The sequence below is a fragment of the Onychostoma macrolepis genome, chromosome 20, assembly GCF_012432095.1.
Source record: "Onychostoma macrolepis isolate SWU-2019 chromosome 20, ASM1243209v1, whole genome shotgun sequence".
NCBI classification, from domain to species: domain Eukaryota; kingdom Metazoa; phylum Chordata; class Actinopteri; order Cypriniformes; family Cyprinidae; genus Onychostoma; species Onychostoma macrolepis.
This window is the reverse complement of record NC_081174.1, coordinates 29,623,696-29,645,569: the sequence shown is the minus strand read 5'-3', so window position 1 is coordinate 29,645,569 and position 21,874 is coordinate 29,623,696. Positions and strand designations below refer to the sequence as shown.

The window sequence follows — 21,874 nt, the reverse complement described above, 5'->3', positions numbered from 1 at the left end:
TATTTATTTGTGTAAATTTGTATAATAATGAAATCATGCCAATATTAATAATGTAAATACAATCTTATCAGTATACAACTCATTCATATTATAAATTACAATCAAATCACACACACACACACACACACACAGTATATATAGTCAAAAGCACATATGCTGTATAAGTATGCCTGTATGAGCTAAATACAGCTGTTTCATAATCAATATTCCTCCAGTTCCATAAGCCAAGGATGCTGCTGGATCGATCAGAGATCTGGGATTGATATCGTGGACCTCCAGGTTTAGAGCAGATCAATGGGAGGCTGAGACCCGATTGAGGCTGAAAGACACACAAAAGCCACGATGGACGATCTGGAATTAAAGCACAGAAGACATTGATCAGATCAAGATTTATATCTGAAATAGGCGGCCCTCCTTCAGCCAGACAAAGACAAACGACCAGAGTAGCTCTATTCACTGCTTATGGGCCCTAGATTGGCTCTTTGGATTCATAGATGAGCTGTTTTTGAGGAACTATGCTTGTGTGCTACAGTTTCAAGCACGCTTCCCTTACAAAACAGCACTGCGCTGTAATCAACACTTTTCCCAATTAGTTAATTGTGGCAGCTGTAATCTGTAATTATTTCTTCAATTCATTTTGCAGTACTACATCACTGATGCTCTTGTTAAGAACAGCACTTTCTCCAGGTCCTCTGCAAAAACACTTTTTCTTGAACATATTGCACAATCCTCTACCATTTGCTGTACAGCGTCAAAAGTCACCCAATGAAACCATGACAGCACCAAATTTCCTTCAGTCTTCTCTCCTCAGTATAAGCTCTTTATAAATCGTGACTTTCTCCACCAGAACTTTAGAAAACCTCCCTCATGTCTCTCCAGAACATCCTGCAGAACTCCTCACTCTCCGTCCCGCCGCAGTCGAGCTCTGAGTCACGCGTCACAAATCTGCTCAACATCTACACTGCATGCAAGAACTCTGTGTGCCTAAATAAAAAAAAGTTATCGAGGGGAAAAGAAATATGAGTTCAGTTTACAGTGAGATTTATTTTAGCATTTTTTTGTTAGGAAGTTCAGATTAAAAAATAAATATTAAAACATTTTCAAATTAATATTATATTTATGCATTTACATTTATCCAAATTGACTTACAAAAGTATGAATATGAAATATTATATTAATTACATTATATATTCAATTAACAAATAAACATAAAATAAAAATATAAAACATTGCACTTTAAGAACTGTGCTTCAATAAAAACAATCATCATTGAGAGGAAAAGAAATATGATTTCAGTTTACATAGTGATTGTTTTAGCATTTTAATTAGGTTAGGTCATTTAAATAAAATAAATATTGATTAATTAAAACATTCACATTTTATTATTAATATTACACTTCCATTTATGCATTTATCCGATGCTTTTATCAAAAGTGAGTTTATACAAGTTAAAGAAAAACATTTATAAACATGTTTTTTCTACTATAATTAATTGATAATATTAAAACAACAATCCAGTAATATTTATATACATGATTTTAAAATGTTCTTACAATTATAATATGTTGTCACGTTTTATAGCATATTATTTTTATTAACAAATAAATCTAAAACAAAAAATAAAAACATTAGAATGCAAACTCCATGTGCTTTAATAAAAAAATTATAAAAAAAAAAAAAATGATTGAGGGGGAAGAAATATGATTTCAGTTTTAAGTTAGGTAATTAAAACATTCACATTTTAAAATTAGTATTATACTGACATTTATGCATTTAGCAGATTATGAACATGGTATTTTATGTCTACAGAATTCATGTTTCCATTTCTCTTGTTCTGTTGGGAGCACAAGAGCTGACATTGTATCCAGGGTACTGAACTCACATCAGACAGAATCGGGTCAAACGCTGCACATGTTAGAAAGTCTCTTCAGTGGCAGAACTCACAGCCTTGACACCACAAACCAAACTGTGCCTCAAATATAATATTCACAAACAAATTAATCTATAATACACAATGCATCTTCATGCCAAACACTTTTGCTAAGCCTGTTAATTGATTAAAAATTTAAATTCCTGCATACATCAATATTTACTGAGAGAGGAAAAAAGCACCCAAAGAAGGTAATTCGACAACACAATTACAGCAGACAAAAGCAGTGAATATGATGCTGGGTCAACTTAAAAATAGCTCAACTTCTGTGTTTTGTTCAATTCTGTCAAGCTACTTTTAAACACAAAAACATGTCCCGTGTGAATGACTCTTTTCTAAAATATTCCTAATAAGCAACAGAATGGATTACCTGCAACAAAAGCATCAAACCAGCATAAATCAACCTAGAAAATGGTCTTATCCTTGTCTCAGCAGGTCTATCTAGCATAGACGCCAACATTAAAGGAATAATTTAGCCAAAAATTCTGGTATTATTTTCTCATCCTTGTGTTGTTCCAAATCTGCATGCTGTTATTTTTTTAATCTCTGGAACACAAAAAGGAGAATTTTGATGATGAGAATGTTTGGCTGAACTATTCCTTTAACAGAAACAGTAATAATGGATAATGGCACTTATTACAAAGCCCCAATTGGCTGTTTTGCAAAAAAGGCCTAATATTACCTCAATTGATGATGCTGACTTAAAAAATATGTATAAAAAAATTACTGTGTATAGTTTTCACTAAAGAAGACTGAAGATGTTTAAAATTATATATATGTACCAGCTTTAAATATCTCAAACAGAACTTAGCAAGATAACAAAAGCAGTCAAATGCCAAAAGTTTTGGTTTTAATGACAAAAAAAGTATTCAAAAGATATCATATTTATCACAATTTATCATCATTAATTTACAATCTGCAAAGTAGTGGAAAAACTGGAAATCAGGATTATGCATAAAATAATTTTATCAGAATCATTCATACAATTAACAGAAAATCAAATAAATAGTTGTAACCTGGCTCAGAGGAAGAATCATGATGATTCTGCTGATTAAGGGAGAATACAAGGCTTCTTCACCTTACAAATGGCTGTTGAAAGCAAAAATAATATGAAATGCACATATTTTGTGAGAATCTGTGACATGCTAGAGCAAAACACACACTATTTGGAATCAGTGCCCCAAAATACGTTTATCCTTCAGCTAATTAGATGCAAAGTGGTGTTATTTGCTGGTTTACCGTAGTGACTGAGCCATGCGCCGCAGGTCTTCATTCTGCTGTTTCAGTCGCTCCAGCTTGGTGAGGATCTTTGCCAGCTCACGGCTGGAGCGCGGCGCATGTTCGTTGTCTCTCACCAGATGTCCCCCGATATAAAAGAGCAACGTCCCCCAGGCCAGCAGGACCAGCGCTATCCAGCGCCAGGAGCCCGCCCATGGACGCATGCTGCCGCCAAACTCCAGTCACAACCGATGGACACCGGGCATGTTGTGTCTGCCGGATAAAGTAGAGCTCTTAAAGTGGGGTGTCCAAATGTGGAAGGTCAACAGAAGCGGTTGTGTCTATGTAGGTACATCAATACACCGTGGATATTTATGCACCATGACTCGTCAAGAAGGCAGATCTTCCATTCTGTATCTATAGCAGATGATTGTGGCGTTTCTGGCTTTCTAAGTTTCACTGGCGTCTCATTGGCTTTGATGTCTTTTGGAGTCCAAAAGCTGGCTTCTCTGAATGCATTACGGCTCTGGAGAAACAAAGAGAGAAAGATGTTACAGAAAAGTGGTTTTCAACTGGTCGGTCAGTTAGCAGACAGCAGAGAATGAACAATGCCGACTGAAAGCACCATATAATCATAGATAGCGAAAATAAAAAGAAGAAAAAAAGTATTATCAATCATCTGTCATTGATGTCAAAGGTTAAAAGTCATCAACCAAAATGTGTCTCATTCACTGACAATCGAGTACATGTTCTTACTTGTGTGCACCGAAGAGGTTTTGATTTCTGCAAGGCTCACAACAGATGCAAAAATATATGTACATGTAACAGGTGCACAATATATATGTAAATGTTTGTTCTAACATTGACGAATCTGAAAGGTTATATAAATATTTTGGCTTAAAACATTCCATGTTTCTAAGGCCAAGAGGAGCTTGTGATTCCGTGTTGTTTGAGTACTTTTTAGCCTTTTTGTTTAATTTTGTATGTTAAACACTGCAAGTGAGAAATGCAAGAAAACTAACTTGTCATTGCGATCCTGCAAGCAAAGTAGAACTCTCCTTAAATAATAAATGAAGTTGTCTACACTGCAAATGCATGACCCAGCAAAATGTGCAGTGCAACAGAGCCAGAACATTTCGGTTTAAAATCAACAAAGCTGACTACACTGCAAGTGAGAAATGCAACACAAGCATGCAACTGTGCAACACTCCCAAGTGAACGAAACAAAACTAGAATGTGCCCATTTGAATAAATGACGTTGCCAGCACTGCAACTGTTATGCATCACTGCAAGGGTGCAATGCAGCAAAACTAGAACCCTGCCAGTGTGTGATCCTGCATCACTGCAAGTGAGAAATGCAACATTACTAGTGTTCCTGTTAGAATCAACAAAGCTGTATACACTGCAAGCATGCAACGCTGCAAGGAAACACAGCTTAGATGTTGCAGTTGTAATTTAACTAGCAGCAAGTGCATGTCTTTGCAACACTGCAAGCAACTAAAATGTTCCTTTTATAATCAATGAAGCCGTTTAGATTGCAATTGCTTAACCATGCCACACTGCAAGTGTGCCATGCAGCAGACTTAGAAAATTCCTGTAATGATCAACAAAGCTGTCTATACTGCATGCATGCAGCATTGCAAGAAAACACAACTAGAATGTTTCAGTTATAATCAATTCAACTCACTGCATGTGCATATTATTGCAACACTGCAAGCAGAGAGACAAAACTAGAATATTCCTTTTATAATCAGCGAAGCCGTCTACACTGCAAATGCATGACCATGCTGCAACACTGCAAGCGTGCAATGCAGAAGAACTAGAATGTTTCTGTTTAAAATCAACAACACTGACTATTCCGCAAGTGAGAAATGTAACAATTAAAATGTTCTGGTTAAAATCAACAAAGCTGAGTACACAGCAAGCATGCAAGAAAGCAACTACAATATTCCAGTTACAATTAATTAAACAACCTGCATGCAGGCCATTGCAACACTGCAAGCAGTTTGACAGAACTAGAATATCCCTTTTATAATCAATAAAGTGGTCTAGACTGCAAATGCATGACACTGCAAGTGTGGAATTACTATATAAACATTTCAGCTTCACACACTGCATGTTCCTAAGGCCACGAGGAGTTTAAATAATTCATTTGTTTAAAAAAAAAATACTGAACAAAATTTGATTTCAATGCTCTTTGTTTACTTCTGTATGTTTCTTTGTTGAGACACTACTTCAAATTCAGAGTGAAATCTGAGCCGTCTACAGAGAACACAACGTGCTAATGAAAATGAACTGAAAACATTCAAATACAACTAAAACACGCAAATAAAAATGCAGTTCCTCACACCCCTGCCTAAGCACCCGTCTCACCACGGTACAATCTCACGACAGATGTGAGGAGACTCTTAAAACTCCTGGACCCGCTGTTGGTTTGGGAAACGCTGCTGCTTCTCACCGCGTACATCTGTCCTGCCCTCATCTTCATGTCTGAACTCTTTCATTCTCACTGATTCAGACCCTGACAGCTAAATCCCCCTCGTTCCCCCAGACATGTCCCGCAGATGTTGACACATGTTTTGTGACCGACCGCCATGCTGTCAAACTGACGTGATGAGCGCACTGGAACGACCCTAGAAAACCCAGCGTCATCAGTTCCCCTCCAGGAATGAGTGAGACATTGTGTCTACGCTGCAAGCGAGTGACATGCTGACAGCGATTTGCTGCGATATTAGCATCGGCAACCACAGGCGATGCAATGCTGCTGAGGAGAGTTTAGCTTTATGCAAATTAACAGCGGGTGATGTGGTGGCTATCAGTGGGAATAAGAGCATAAACAAATCTGTTCGAGATGCAACATATCTAGAACAATCTCATTATAATGACTAAAGCTGTCTTCTCAGCAACACTGCAAATCAACAACGCGACAAAACTAGAATGATCCCTAAATAATCAATGAGGATAATAATAAAGATATCATGTTGTTGTTTTATCTTAGAAAGCACTGTCGGTAAACGGTGCAGTGCAACAGAAATAGAACATTCCTGTTTTAAATGATCAAAGCAGACTATATTGTAAGTGAGAAATGCAACAAAACTAAAATGTTTCTGTTATAATCAAAAACCTTGTCTACACTGCAAGCATGAAACAATGCAAAGAAACACATCTGGAATGTTCCAGATATGTCTTACTGCAAGTGCATTTCATTGCAACACTGCAAGCGGTATGATAGTACTAGAACTGCAAGCATGCAATGCAACAAAACTAGATTCAGGTGCAATGATCCTGTTTTAAATCAAAGCAGTTTCTACACTGCAATTATGCAACTCTGCGACCAAACACAACTAAGATGTTATAATCAACGACATTCACTGCAAATGCATGTCATTACAAACATTGCGACAGAACTACAGCAAATGCATGACCCTACACTCTCAGAAATAAAGGTACAAAAGCTGTCAATGGGGCGGGACCTTTTCAAAAGGTACATGTTTGTACCTAAAGGGTCCATTCTGGTACCTTAAAAGGTACATATTAGTACTTAAAGTGTACATATTTGAACCTAATAGGTACAAACGTGTACCTTTTGAAAAGGTACTGCCCCAGTCACAGCTTTTGTCCCTTTATTTCTGAGAGTGTACAACACTCTAAGTGTGCAATGCAACAGAACTTTTAAATCAACATAGCTGACTACACTGCAAACATGAAACAATCCAAAGAAACAAAACTAGAATGATCCTGTTTTAATCAATGAAGTTTCTACACTGCAAGCATGCAACACTGCGTGCAAACACAACTTGAATGTTTCTCTTATAATCTATAAACTTGCTGCAAGTGCATGCTATTGTAACTAAAATACTTTTATAGTCACCAATGCTATCTACAAACACATGACACTGCTACAATGCAAGTGTGCAATGCAACAGAACTAGAATGTTCCTGTTATAACCAAAGTTGTCTATACTGCATGCATGCAAACACTTCAAGTGCACACAACACAGCTAGAATGTTCCCAATTTATTGAAGTTGCATGCAATGCAATAAAACTAGAATAATCCTGTTTTAATCAATTCTACAAGTCTAAAATGCAAGCATCATCATTCACAAGTGCATGTCATTGCAACACTGCAAGCAATGCAACAAAACAACAATGTTCCTGTTACATCAACATATGTTTACATTGCAAGCATGCAAATGCAATACTGTAAACATATGATACAACAAAACTATTTACTGTTATGATCAACAGCACTGCAAGAGAGTGATGAAAAAACTACTAGAATGCCAATTTTTAGAGCAAAGCTGTCTACAAGCAGAATACCATGTTTGTATTGTAGACAGTTCTGTTGATCGTAAAGGGATCATAGTTTTGTTGCATCTCTCTCAGTGCAAATGGAGCATTAAAGAGAAATATGGAAGAACAGCTTTTAATGCATCTTTACTGAACATTAACAGGACATCAGTTTTCATTAAGAGAGAGAGAGAAAGACAGAGAATCCAGTGTGTGGGCACTGAGGGATGATATGTCTGCAAAGAGTGAAGTTAAAGGAAGGAGCTAGTGTCATCATTTTATCTTCTAATTCCCCTGTAGAAACATCACAGTTGAGTAATTGTGTTCAGTTACATGATCTTTCAGTCACACTGTGCACTGATGTAAAAGTCAAGCCACATCCGATTTTCCTGCCATTTCTCTGATTAGAGACTGGGGGGATTCATTAAGAATGAATAACACCTGCTGATAACATTGTGTTTTCTTCACAAGCACAAATAACACAAGCCAAACTATGGAAGCCTGATTCTGCTGCAGAATTTAAAAAAAAAGTAAAAAAAAAAAAAAAGTACAGAATTACAACTTTCACCTCACAATTCAGACTTTGTTCCTCAAAGTCTGAGAAACAAAGTCTGAATTGTGGGATACAAACACAGAACTGCAAGATAAACTCAGAGGGAAAAAAGTCAGAATTGTGAGATATAAAAATGTTCTAGATTTTGCAAGTTTATATCACAATTTCACAACTTTCTTCTCAGAAATGTGAGTTTTTCTTGCAATTCTGACTTTTTTCCCTCTACATTCTGAGTTTACATCTTTCCACCATGGAATTAAAAATAAAAAAGGTACTTGTAATTGACTTTTTTTTTGCAATTGCGTGTTTGTCTCAATTCTGACTTTCTTCTCAGAATTATACGTTTATATCTCGCAAGTTTATATCTTCAGAACTGCAAGAAAAAAGTCTGAACTGTGAGGAAAAAAGTCACAATTACCTCTATTTATTTATTAATTAATTTTTTTAAACCCTTTAGCTCTGAAATGACTACTTTGCTGACATAAAATGAACAATATCATAGCCAGTTTTTACAAACCAATCAAATCCTTATGGTCAAAATCAACTTTTGATCCCACTAAATATTCTGTTTACTGTGAAGTGCATTCAAACAGCATTCTGCGCCATTTAAACCAAAAACTCACCAAATAGAGCTTCAAAAACATCTCCTCTACTGTGAACATCATCTGTACTCAGGATCGACTGTTTCAGGGTTTTGACAGGAGGAAATGACACAGCAGACTTCAGGGGCTCGAGATGCGCTGAGCTGTGCTTCAGAGCCAATCTGTCAAGCGATCATCATCTAGATATTCAGTATTAGGTCTGCAGGTTTATGGAGTCTGATGGGGTTTTTATGTTTCCTCAGTAAAAAGAGGCTAACGAGGACAGAAGATCAACAACGGAAACACTTCTCCCTACAGCTCTGCCAACAACAGAGCTTCTTGTTTACAGGGCCTTGCGATGAGCATAGCATGCTTTAACATACAAATCATTAAGATTAAGATGCATTTATGATAAAATTTGTTTTATAACGCTGATCAGATAAGCCAAGCACAGCTACAGTATACTGTTCTGTGAGAGAAAATCATCAGCCAAATTACGGGAAAAAACAGCACAAAAATAAGTCATTTGTCACATTCTATGGAAGAAAAAGAGAAATAGCTAGGCTACTTCTGTGGGTACTCTCAAATGTAATATTCCCCATTACTGCACATGTGATGCTACAGGCTTTATAAGCTTCATAAACAAACTGTTTTGCGCTCAGTCAGTACATTGTTTTTTTTCATGTTTTTGAAAGAAGTCTCTTCTGCTCACAAAGGCTGCATTTATTTTGAACAAGAACAGTAATACTGTGAAATAATTTTTCAATTTAAAATAAACTGTTTTCTGTTAATGTATTATAAAATGTAATTTATTTCTGTGATCAAAGCTGAATTTTCAGCATCATTACTCCAGTCTTCAGTGTCACACGATCCTTCAGAAATCATTCTAATATGCTGATTTGCTGCTCAAGAAACATCTCTTGATTTGATAAATGTTGAAATCAGTTGTGTTGCTTCATTTTTTTATGGAAACTTTGATTTCATGATTCTTTGATGAATTGGGAGTTCAAAAGAACAGCATTTATTTGAAATAGAAATCTTTTGTAGCATTATAAATGGCTTAACTGTCACTTTTGATCAATTTAATGCATCCTTTCTGAATAAAAGAATTCATTTTCCTTTAATAATAAAAACCCTTTTAAAAAAAAACCCATACCACATGCAATCTGTGATGTTCTTTAACCTGAAAAGACATTAAAACATTAAAGTGTAATCCACTAATACTTAAATTAAACATTAAAACCCTCTCAGCTCGTGAAGTTTCAGAAGCCTGCAGGTCATGAGACACTAGAGAAGCTCCTGCTCAGTGGACCTTGAGCGTTCCGCCCTCTGTTCCCATCATGCTTTGCTTCCCCAGTAACGCCTCCTCTGACCTTTCAGAATCAAAGCTTCATCATCTTTATGGCGCTGCGCAATTGTCATTTACCTGTCAATCACTCATAAGAAAGGTCAACCCATATGACCCCCTCGAACCACAACGACTTACGGCTCCCACTGCTGCGGCCCAGAACGCCAGACAGAGGGTCATACATCACACAGTGGTACCTGCCCACAATAAACCTCCCCATAAGCGCTGAATGATGCATGCATGACCTCACCATGAATTATACTTAAGGTCAAAGGTTTGACAGATTACAACAGGAGCCTTGCAGTGCATGTCTTTGATGTACAATGTAACTGTGTGTGTGTGTGTGTGTGTGCGTTTTGTGAAAAGTCAGGACATAGATTTGTATAATGACAAAGGTATGACAGGTATTACAAGGAGAAGGTGACTTTTCAGGACATTGACCCATGTCCCCACTTTTCAAAACGCTTATAAATCACTCAGAGTGAGGTTTTTTTGGGGAAAGTTGAAATGCACAGTCTCCTGTAAGGGGTAGGTTTAGGTGTAGGGCAATAGCACATACAGTAAGTACAGTATAAAAACCATTACGCCTATGGGATGTCCCCACTTTTCACAAAAACGAACATGTGTGTGTGTGTGTGTGTGGGCTACAACGGTCCAGTAAAGGGGAATGACAATCTAGGACAGGATTCATCTGGGAAATGCTGGACGCTGTTAATCAAACCAGGACACGGGCACAGGGATCTGCCAGAACCACACAAAACAAGAACACATACTCTGCAATCATCCATTTACAAATCTGTGCTTTTCCTCAAAAACGGGGATAGACTGTAACATAGAAGCTTCTACTGTATTGTGAGATCAGGATATTAACCTGTTCTAATAAACTATAGAGAATAGAAACTGCCATCAACTCCAGTTTCTAATTATAATGATGGTGTTTAATAAATATATTTATTATATGTAATTATTCAATTATTATGTCATTTGAAAAGTGTGAATTATCAACAATGATAACACTTTGGCTTACATTAACTTATTACTACTACTACTACTACTACTACTACTAATAATAATAATAATAACAACGATTATGTATAATGAAAATAACATTTGAATTGACAAGTATTTACTGAATAATTATAAAAATGATAATCATAATATAATAAAACTATAACAAATGATAAATACTATAATAATACATACTATATAAAAATACACTGACTGTTAGTTTTTTTTAAATTATTTGATACTACAGTTAAGTATAACAATTTACATTTTTAACTAACACGTTTCTATTGGAATATAATAATGAAATTATTCTTACTGAAAAGCATGAATAACAGTAAAAACACTTATCAAAATGTGATGAAATAGAAGAAGTGAAATAGAGATTTGGAAGCTACAACAACAAGACGATTTTCAGTGAATTCATTCAAAGCAAATAATAATTTAATTATAAAAAAAAAATATTTTTAAAAAGGTAACCTTTAAGATAAAGGCATCCAAAAAAGCAGTTAGCCAAGACAAAAAAAAAAAAAGAAAAAAAGACAAAAGTAGAATTCTTCACATTTTCAACAGATTTTCATTTCCTTCTATAATAAAGGCTGAAAACTATTATTGGAGTAAAATCTTTACTGTTATTATATTTATGATCATGCTCACACTGACTGCTTTTCCATTTCTTGGGAAACAAGACACGAGGTCTTCTTCTGAAATCATTGATAAATGAGGAACACACATCAGACGAGATCTCACACAATCTTCAGAAGATTACAGGATTAAACTCCAGCCTCGTAATCTTAAAGTGGAGGAAGCACTGATTCTTCTGGAGAATAAGAACTTGAGCCCTGAATCTCCATCATGTCCTTGAGCAAGACGCTTAACATTTGCTCCAGGGGAAAAGTCCCTGCAGTAAGAGACTGTCAGTCATGTTAGAAAAGACACCATCAGCTGAACGTCAGAATAACTCGTGTGTGAGACACATAAATCTATAAACTTACTGCCCAGAACAGTTTGCTGACTCTCAATATTGCGGTAATGTGACGTGGACAAAACACCAGGGTTTACATCATCTAAATATGAACTGAGAATGACTTGAAGCAGAATTGCAATTCAAATTTGAATGTAAGGAAGTAGAATTAAAATGAACTGAAATTTAAAAGTAAAAAGTATTTGAAAAAAGTATAAAATGTTTGAAAGTTTATAGACCTTATGGACAGAAAGAACAAGATAGAATGCTAGACAGAACGACAGACTGAACAATAAAATGATAGAATGATAGATAAACGTTGAATGATAAAACAATTGACAGAACAACGGATTAAACAAATGAGCTATAGACTGAACAAAAGATTGAACGATAAGACGTCAGACAGAATGACGGATTGAACAATAAACAGTGGAACAATAGATTGAGCGGTAAAACAATAGACAGACCGATAGATGGAAAGAAAACGACAGAACGATAGCATGAACAATCGAACAATAGACTACACGATTATCCAGTAGACTGAATGATAAAAATACTAAATGAACGATGGATTAAATGACAGAACGACAGAACAACAGACAGACAGAAACACACTCTCTATCTGTTGCTCTGCTCTTCTCTAGTGTTAGGAATATGTTGTTGAAGTGTTTTGCAAACAAGGCTTTAATTAGGACACCAGAGCAAATAATGAGCAGTCAGACGTCTCGTCTTTCATGTCTCACTGTCTCTCGTCTGTCTCTCGTTTATTAGCGTCGTCCATACATAAGGAGCGCGAGGTGCAGCTCCACCTGCTGAGGCCAGATGGGCCCTGCAGAACAAAGCAGTCAAGGTCAGAGAGCCCAGCATCTATCGTATCGATCCCGCTCTCAGAGCGCTCAAGCGCGGGTTCAGACGGGTCGCACCGCCAGACCATGCGCTTTCATCCACACTCTGAGCTGAAGGGATTTACACTTACAGGGGCTGGGTTTAAAAAAAGAAGGGAACAAATCCAAAAATAAAAAATAAAAAATCCAATAGGAAAGAAAAGTCACAAAAGGAATCACTTTACTATCAGAGTTATTTCTTCAACACAGAAATGAGATAAAACACAGATCCAAGAAGAGATCTCGACAATGACACCAACCGTACTCAAATTCTCAATATGAACTCAACAATATGAAAAAAAATTACCAAAAACAAATTGTTAAATATTAAAAGGAAAAAAATATATACACACACATCTCATTATAAGACAAAGGTATTCCTTCAGTGAAGAGCTACTTGATATTTAAACAACTTATTATTTAAATATATTATGTGTTATTATTAAATATAGTGTTATACATTATTTAAATTGATACATTTTATATTTGCATTTAAATATTATAATGATTATACATGCATTTCATTTACATTATTTATATAAATTACAGCGGTGGCCAAAATGATTAGAACACTAGTATTTTCACCTGCAAATAAATCTGTTATTTCTATCTTTTGCTCTGGTGTGTCAGTAGAAAATATCAATTTACATTTCCAACAGTAATAATCCACTGAGATCCAGTCTGTCTGGAATGACATGAAGAAACAGAATAAACTGAGACGGACTAAATCTAGAAGATTGTATAATGTATAAATTATATGTATAAATTATACGCTTTGCTTACAAGAGCATCATTGAAAAAAAATCACAATTAATTCTCATATCATGGTAATACACAAGGTATATATTCATGGTAAAAAGGTACACTGTACTGTATTAATATGAAGAAATTGTCCTTTTTTTTACTGGTGTTTTATCTGCATTTTGAATTTTATACTTGTATTTTGAAAGTTGCATTTTGTTTTAGGGTTAATGAAAATGTCTGTAAAATTAAATATATATATATATATATACACATACACATACACACCTTGTATTCATGTATTATCAAATATATAATTAATAAGTATAACATTTATAAGTATTTCAAGACACACATAACACACACAAACAGTATATTTCAGATACTACAAAAATATGTATATTTTTGGCTATTTTGACTTGTTTTAATGATACATATCTGAGAACTCTATCAGATCTCATGTTTTACTCGGGTTTGTTATTTGACAAATCATGGACATATAATGCCATATAAGAATGAAAAAATGAGAATAATTCATCACACCCTTGTTCAAAAGTTGCGCTCATCTGGTTGATTGTTGACTGTTAAAGGATCAAGCCGCTTGATCTGCACTGAGCTCAAGAGTCTGCTATCAAACAGTGAAAGGTCACCCATGGAGAGCAGTAATTTGACATGCTGTCTTTTTTTAATTATCAGAAATGGACTGCAGGGGACAAATTTGACCTTTACTACCTGTGGTACGTAACGCACAGCTGCGGCGCCCCTGCTGTAATGAGCCGCGGTGACAGCTGACCTTTAGCGCTCCACAGGCTCCCGTCACAAAACTCCCAGCAGTCATTTAGTTAAAACAACACACAGGAGTAACACGCCGGAGAGTATTTATGTAGCTGGAGAAATACATGAGAAAACCGCAAAGCCGGATATTTGTACTGTACTTCACATTTCTGTCTTCAGACCATTACAGCATCACAGTCAACCATGGATGCAGGCTGAGAAGTTACCTTATACCATAACTTTATCACAAAATGTAGTGACTTTATCCAAATTTCCTCCTAAATGGTGGATAAGTTGAGATAAATGGAATTACAAAAAGTACTAATAAAAATACTTAATTGGCAAAAGAAACCAAAATAAATACAATACAAATCTAAAATTCAAATAGTATAAATATATTTTATTTCAATTTTCTCAATTAAAAAAAAAAAATCATAAAAAATATACACAATTTTTCAAAAGGGTCTGTAAGATTTTTGCGATAAGCTGTGAAATATTACTTCAACCGGTTTTCAATTAGAATATATTTTAAATGTAATATTCTGTGGCGCAGCTGAATTTTTTTTGGAAACCACAATACATTTTTTCAGGATTCTTGGATGAATAAAACGTTTAAAAGAACAGCATTTATTTGAAACATTATGAACGTCTTTACTGTCACTTTTGCTTAATTTAATTCATCCTTGCTTAATTTCTTTTTTTTTTTAAACCTTACTGAGCAATATTATTGCTGATCATGCCAGCAGCTATTTTCAGTCATGCAAACTCATATTTCAGCTACATTTAAAATCATAATATATATATTTATAGTTTTTATTAATTTATATTACCGTTTTAATTATTTTAGTAAATCACTAAAATAAAATGCAAAAATGGTTTTCATTTTAGGTTTGTAGTTTTAGCTATTACTATTATACCCCTGATGCCAGTATCATAAACATTGTTTCTTGCCCTCAAGTAGCACAAACAACTGTAGCAGAGCAAAACCCGGGAGCAACATTACCCACTTCATGGCCGTTTCTTACAATCACAAGGACCAAACATCGACTTTTCTGTAACTGGCTCTTTTATTTGAGAGGCATTTGAGGAGAATTTCTCCTGTTCATGTTAACACAAGTGGCCCGTCTCAGAGATATACTGACTCTGCTGTGACTCAATCTCTAATGAATCACTCAAATCAGAGACTTCACAATGAAATGAGACGGTCCTCTTGTATAAACAAGAACAGGAGAAATCATAATACCCAGTGCAGTCTTATACTGTAACATTACAGTTGAAGGAACCAATCGCCTGTTTGTTTACTCTTTAATGCAAGTGAGCTTCAGCTGAAACACTCTCAAAAATAACATGCCATTGACAAATTGACATTGGCTTCAGAAGTCAGTCTTTCCTCATTCAAGGTACAAGCAGTGTTTTTTAGGCTGCTTGTATTTATATGATTGTTTCAGTTCGTGCTGCATGCAATGTAATAGAAACATATGATGTAGACAAGTATGAAATCTCATCCAGCACAAAAAAACACATCTACTAAAAGTTTCCCCGAGCACACGCTCTCTTTCTTAAGGTCAGTAATGATGGTATAAACGTATGCAACGGCAAAAATCTTCAGCACTTCCACACTGCAACTTCTTTGCATTGTTTTGAGCAAAGAGAGTGTCAGAGTAACAGACTGTAAGTATGAAGACATAATCTTATTCTCTGACGTGTTATTAAAACAGAGACAGAGACCCTTATTTCCCCTCATAATCCTCTTAAACAGTCTTCTGATTTGACGGTAATGTCCTCAGCAGACTGACCTGACCTGTCCGAATCCTCACACTGACTTCATGTGCTTCATCTGCAGCCCTCAGATTACTGCAACACTTACAAAAGACGTGCTCAGGTCACATTTCATCCTCTAAATAAATTAATTAATATTCCTCCTGATTTAAGGAAATCATACATTTATGCAATAAAGAAAAAGTCTTATTTTATTTTTATGTTTATCAAGATTTTGTTTTGTACAGTATTTTGATTTTGACACTTGCTTCCCAAATTCTTATTGTAAAGCATTTTAATACTGTGAACACTATTTTGTAATTCTTTTTATTAAAATATAGATTTAGATATTAGATTCTCATTACTGTAATAAAGCAATGCCATAAACACAATTTAAGTAATATATCTAGTGTCTTACTACAGTAATGTGACACTAGATATATTACTTAAATTGTGTTTATGAACAAATCTAAAAATTAAAAATATAAATACAAATCTACAATATCATTATAGTATATGATATATTATAGTAATATTATATATAATATCAATACCAGAAAATATGCAGCCATATTTTTTTCTGATTTTATGGAAATGCGACTATATTTATGCAATAAAGAAAATTAAATCTATCATTATTTTATACTTTATTATTTTATTTATATTTTTATATTTATCATCAAGATGATTTTTTTTCATGACAATTAAACATTTTCTTAAATTCTCATTGTAATGCACTTGGATGCTTTACAATTTTTTTGTAATTATTTTTATTCTCAATAGTTATTCTTTCCACAGGCGTCATTTATTATTATTATTAATTTTTTTGATTTTGTGCATTAAATCATTTTATGTTCAACAGTCTTTAATTATTTCTTTTTCCAATTTTGTGGTGGAATATTTTACCATTTTCATGCATTTATGTCCAAAAAATATCTACAATATTATATCCACATATAATAGAAGTTGCTCATTTATAACTCACAAACAACCCTTTTTGAAACTATCTAGAATAAATAGGTTTGTTCAAATCATTAACCCATCAACATGTCTAGGCGACAATTTTTTTCTTTCCCTTTACGCATTAAACCTGAAGTGACTACTTTCTGTACAATATAGTGGTGTTGATTACTATTCCCTGCCATCTGCGGTGGGTTTCACTCATCGATGAGCTCTGACCCGTCTCTGAGTGATGCATCTCTCAGTGTCACACACAAAGCTTCCTCATCGGGTCTCTGACAACATGAGGAGACCTGGCTTTCCTCAGGATCTGAGCTGACTGCAGGAGATGGAGGATTTCCATTCAACGGCCGTGAGAAGGACACAGAAACACTCATACTAGCTGCTGTTCTGCTGTTAAATACGTGATGCTGTTTGAATTATTCATTTGTTTGTTCTCAGACTCAGAGCGCACAAGCAAATGTTTGGTTATGATACCATTTTTAAATGTCTTAGATTTTTGTTTGTTTATTTGTTTGTTTTTCAATATTCTATCAAGTTTTTTTATTACTTGAAATATTTATATTTAGAAAAATATGGGCAACAAAGGGTTGAAAAAGCAAGAAATTTTGAAAACAATTCAGCTGGGAGAACATCTAGCAACTAATTAAGTTAACTGACATCAGGTCTGTAACATGATTAGCTATAAAAGGGATGTCTTGGAGAGGCAGAGTCTCTCAAAAGTAAAGAAGGGCAGAGGCTCTCCAATCTGTGAAAGAGTGCGTAAAATGATTATGGAATACTTTAAAAACAACGTTCCTCAACGTCACATTGCAAAGGCTTTGCAAATCTCATCATCTACAGTGCATAACATCAAAAGATTCAGAGAAACTGGAGAAATCTCTGTGTGTAAGGGACAAGGCCGAAGACCTTTGTTGGATGCCTGTGGTCTTCGGGCCCTCAGACGACACTGCATCACTCATCGGCATGATTCTGTCACTGACATTACTAAATGGGCCCAGGAATACTTCCAGAAACCACTGTTGGTAAACACAATCCACCGTGCCATTTGCAGATGCCAACTAAAGCTCTATCATGCAAAAAGGAAGCCATACGTGAACATGGTCCAGAAGCACCGTCGTGTCCTGTGGGCCAGGGACATGCAGAGAGTTCCTCAGGGGCAGGGGCTCAAATGTAAAAAGGGGCAATATGAGGGGAATAAAATTATAGGTCAAAAGTTTGGATACATTACTATTTTATATTTTTGCACTTATAGTCACTTATAGTCATCAAGCCTGCATTTATTTGATCAAAATTTTAATATACTTTATTAATTTACTTAATGCATTTTATGCAATTCTGATTTATTAGCAATGTTGGAAACCTGTGATACTTTTTCAGGATTATTTGATGAATTAAAGTTAAATAAGAACAGCATTCATTTAAAATATAACTTTTGTAACAATATACACTACCATTCAAAAGCTTGAGGTCAGTACTTATTTTTTTGAAAGCAATTAGTTTTTATTCAGCAAGGATTTGTTAAATTGATAGAAACAGTGATAGTAAAGATTGATATTGTTAGAAAACATCTCTATTTTGAATAAATGCTGTTTTTTAAAACTTTTTATTTATCAGTGAACCCCAACAAAGTATCACAGGCTCCAATAAATAAATAAATAAATAAAAATAAAGCAGCACAACTGTTTCCAACATTGATAACAAATCAGCATATTAGAATGATTTCTGAAGAACCATCCATTGAAGACTGGAGTAATGATGCTGAACATTCAGCTTTGAATCACAGAATAAATTATATTTTATTAAAATAGTATAAAAGTATATTAAAATAATAAAAAAACTGTCTATTAAATTGTAATAATATTTCACAATATTAGGCTACAGTTTTTTTTTTTTTCTGTATTTTTGATCAAATAAACGCAGGTTTGATGAGTATAAGACATTCATAATGCTGCATAAATATCAAAAATGGTAATATAACTATTAACTATTAACTTAAATAACTATGATAGTTTCATCAAATAGTGAATGGTGTATGTCTTACATAAATATACGTGAATTGAATAGCCTACTGATTACCATTATTGCGACTTTTGGCGCTGCACGGTTTTGTGCACTGCTTTTGTAGTCATCTATTTTCTCAGCGATGTAATTTGATCTATAAAATGAGACAAACCACAGATCCAGATCGCTCCACAAATAAGCTCGTCTGTCCCATGTCATTTTCAACCGATTTATAAGAATGGAAAATAACCGCTCCACTTCACATTATTGTCCAATGAAATGTGAACTTCTTGTGCCAGATCATGATTGGTTGGTGTATTATACATGACAAACATTGGCATTATTGAATTAGGCCTATGTAACAGCCTATTCTAAAATATATAATGTATGGATTTTTAATTAAATCGACACACTAGCTTTGATTATTGATGAAAAATGTTTAAAATATTGTTTATTTTTTTCCTTCCGTCGACCCCCCCCCCCCAAATCGACCCCCGATCTAAAACTAATGATTTTTTTTAAATCACATTTTTCAAATTACCGTCACAATTTTTAAATCACAAAAATCACATTCAGCCCCCAAAACTGTTCAGCCCTACTTTTGTGCATTGCATCTTGCAATATAATTTGCAGTATAATTTGACTAAATTATGACAAATTTACTTTTTTTCCAGGATGAAATGTTTTGACTACAAATTCATGAAATGTGACTTGTTGCACCACGTACTGGTAAAAATATCAGAATTCTTGCTGATTTCTGCATGAAGATGGAAATGCACATGGATTCTTGGGCCAAATTTCATGGCAATACATGTAAGAATTACAAAGCCTGACTTCCCATGAAGATGTGTGGCCAACAGAAAACTGCTAAGTCATGACATGCCATGCTAGCTGAATTAAAAGCATGCAAATTTTTCATCTGTTGCAGTAAACTGGAGTAGATTTCGTATTTCTACATTTCAGGTGCATAATACGTTGAATCATGAATATGCAGCAGAGTGTGAGATTGCAGTCATATTACAACTATTACCACAGCTTTAGCTATCCGGTTTTACCATACAGTCTAATTTACTGCAATAGACTCTAAATGTGAAAACACAGGACAGCAAACAGATAGATTCTCATAAACCTTGTTCTCGCAAACAGTGTCCAAATCAAATGCCATTACAGAAAACAAGGGAAAGACAGATCCTGTTTTGTCAGAGGCTGTTAAAAACAAACAGCAACAAAACCAGCAGAACCTCGTAATGAAACTCATCCGTCGCCGAAATACATGTTACTCCATCCCCCAAATAAGCCAACTCAACGTAAAATGAGCCGCCTTCAAATGGAATTACACACGAACGCCATTTCCTCCCCAGAGAAACATCTAATAAGAAAAAGAGTGCCTTTAGTGCTCCCCAAATGTTATTGGAGTTTTCTGGAAGGCTGCCCATGAGGGCGACTGGAGGGGTCACATAAAACCAAGGCAGATTGAGAAATCACGCCAATGAAGAACAATGAGGCTGTTCAAGCGAAAAGTGCTGGTTTTGCGATTTCACTTCTAGGAGTTAAACTCTTTACAAACCCTCCTGAGAGGCCATATTCCAGTACAGATATGATTTTACATCCAAAAATTGTCCAAAACAGCTTTAAACAAATATGTTTGATGTGAGAGGACAACCGGAGATGGACTTTTTCAAGCGTTATTATGGATTATGGAATCATATTTTGACAAGAAGCAGCAGCTTGAAGTTAAAAACATCATAAAGATGGATTTGTTGCTTACAAACATGAAACTTTTGGCTTCTGAAGTCATTAACTGTTGGACTGGAGTGGTGTGGATTACTTGTGGATTATTGTGATGTTTTTATCAGCTGTTTGGACTCTCATTCTGACGGCACCCATTCACTGCAGAGGATCCATTGCTAAGCAAGTGATGCAATGCTACATTTCTCCAAATCTAATGAAGAAACAAACTCTTCTACATCTTGGATGACCTGAGGGGAGGACATTTTCAGCAAATGTTCATTTTTGGCTGAACTATTTAAAGCTACGTGACGCTGGTTCATTTTTTATAAGTTGAATGGTTCCGATTGCACGTGTCCCGCAGGCATGAATTCTGAGCAGGAACTCAATTCAGGGTTTCTTTAAAGGGAATGAACGCACAACGTGTGCGATGTCACTAATGATACACTGCTGTGCATCCGTCAGGCATCTGCGTGACAGGTTTGACTGACAGGGACGCGTCACTGCACACTTCTCCGCCAGACGCACATCACGCACACCCCTGTGATTGATGATGTCTATTTATATCAGAACCTCTGCACAGTTTGACAAGACCACACACACACACACACACACACACACACACACATTTTACAGTCCCTCAGCCACGGTGATTGATGCAATGCTGTTGATTTTCATCTGTTTATCTGATGGAGGAGTATTTAAACAGGTCATTTAATGAAAATCTCTTTTGAAATAACAGACTTTAATGGAATAGTTCAAACAAAAATGAAAATGTAGTGATAATTTACTAACCCTCAGGCCATCCGAGATGTAGATGAATTTGTTTCTTCATCAGATTTGGAGAAATGTAGCATTGCATCACTTGCTCACCAATAGGTCCTCTGCAGTATTTTAGCCGGAAGCAAAGGTTTCAAGTTAAAAACATCTTAATGATGGATTTGTTTCTTACAAACACACAGCTTTTGTCTTCATAAGACATTAACTGATGGACTGGAGTAGTGTGGATTATTTTATCAGCTGTTTGGACTCTCATTCTGACGGCACCCATTCACTGCAGAGGATTCATTGCTGAGCAAGTGATGCAATGCTACATTTCTCCAAATCTGATGAAGAAACAAACTTATTTACATCT

The 21,874-nt window shown here is 35.3% G+C and overlaps 1 protein-coding gene across 4 annotated transcripts in view; it reads right to left on the bottom strand.

Annotated features, from left to right (window-relative positions):
• Positions 1-21,874, bottom strand: part of fut8b (fucosyltransferase 8b (alpha (1,6) fucosyltransferase)) — a 90,155-nt gene that overhangs the window by 35,959 nt on the left and 32,322 nt on the right. For 2 of the 4 annotated variants that reach the window (XM_058755429.1, XM_058755430.1), the window contains one exon: positions 3,170-3,674. The exons of 1 other annotated variant lie outside the window; for it this stretch is intronic. In XM_058755429.1, coding sequence (XP_058611412.1) covers positions 3,170-3,372 — 203 coding nt within the window. In that variant the 5' untranslated portion in view covers positions 3,373-3,674. The remainder of the gene's footprint in view (positions 1-3,169; positions 3,675-21,874) is intronic. One more of the 4 variants, XM_058755431.1, reaches the window with a different exon arrangement.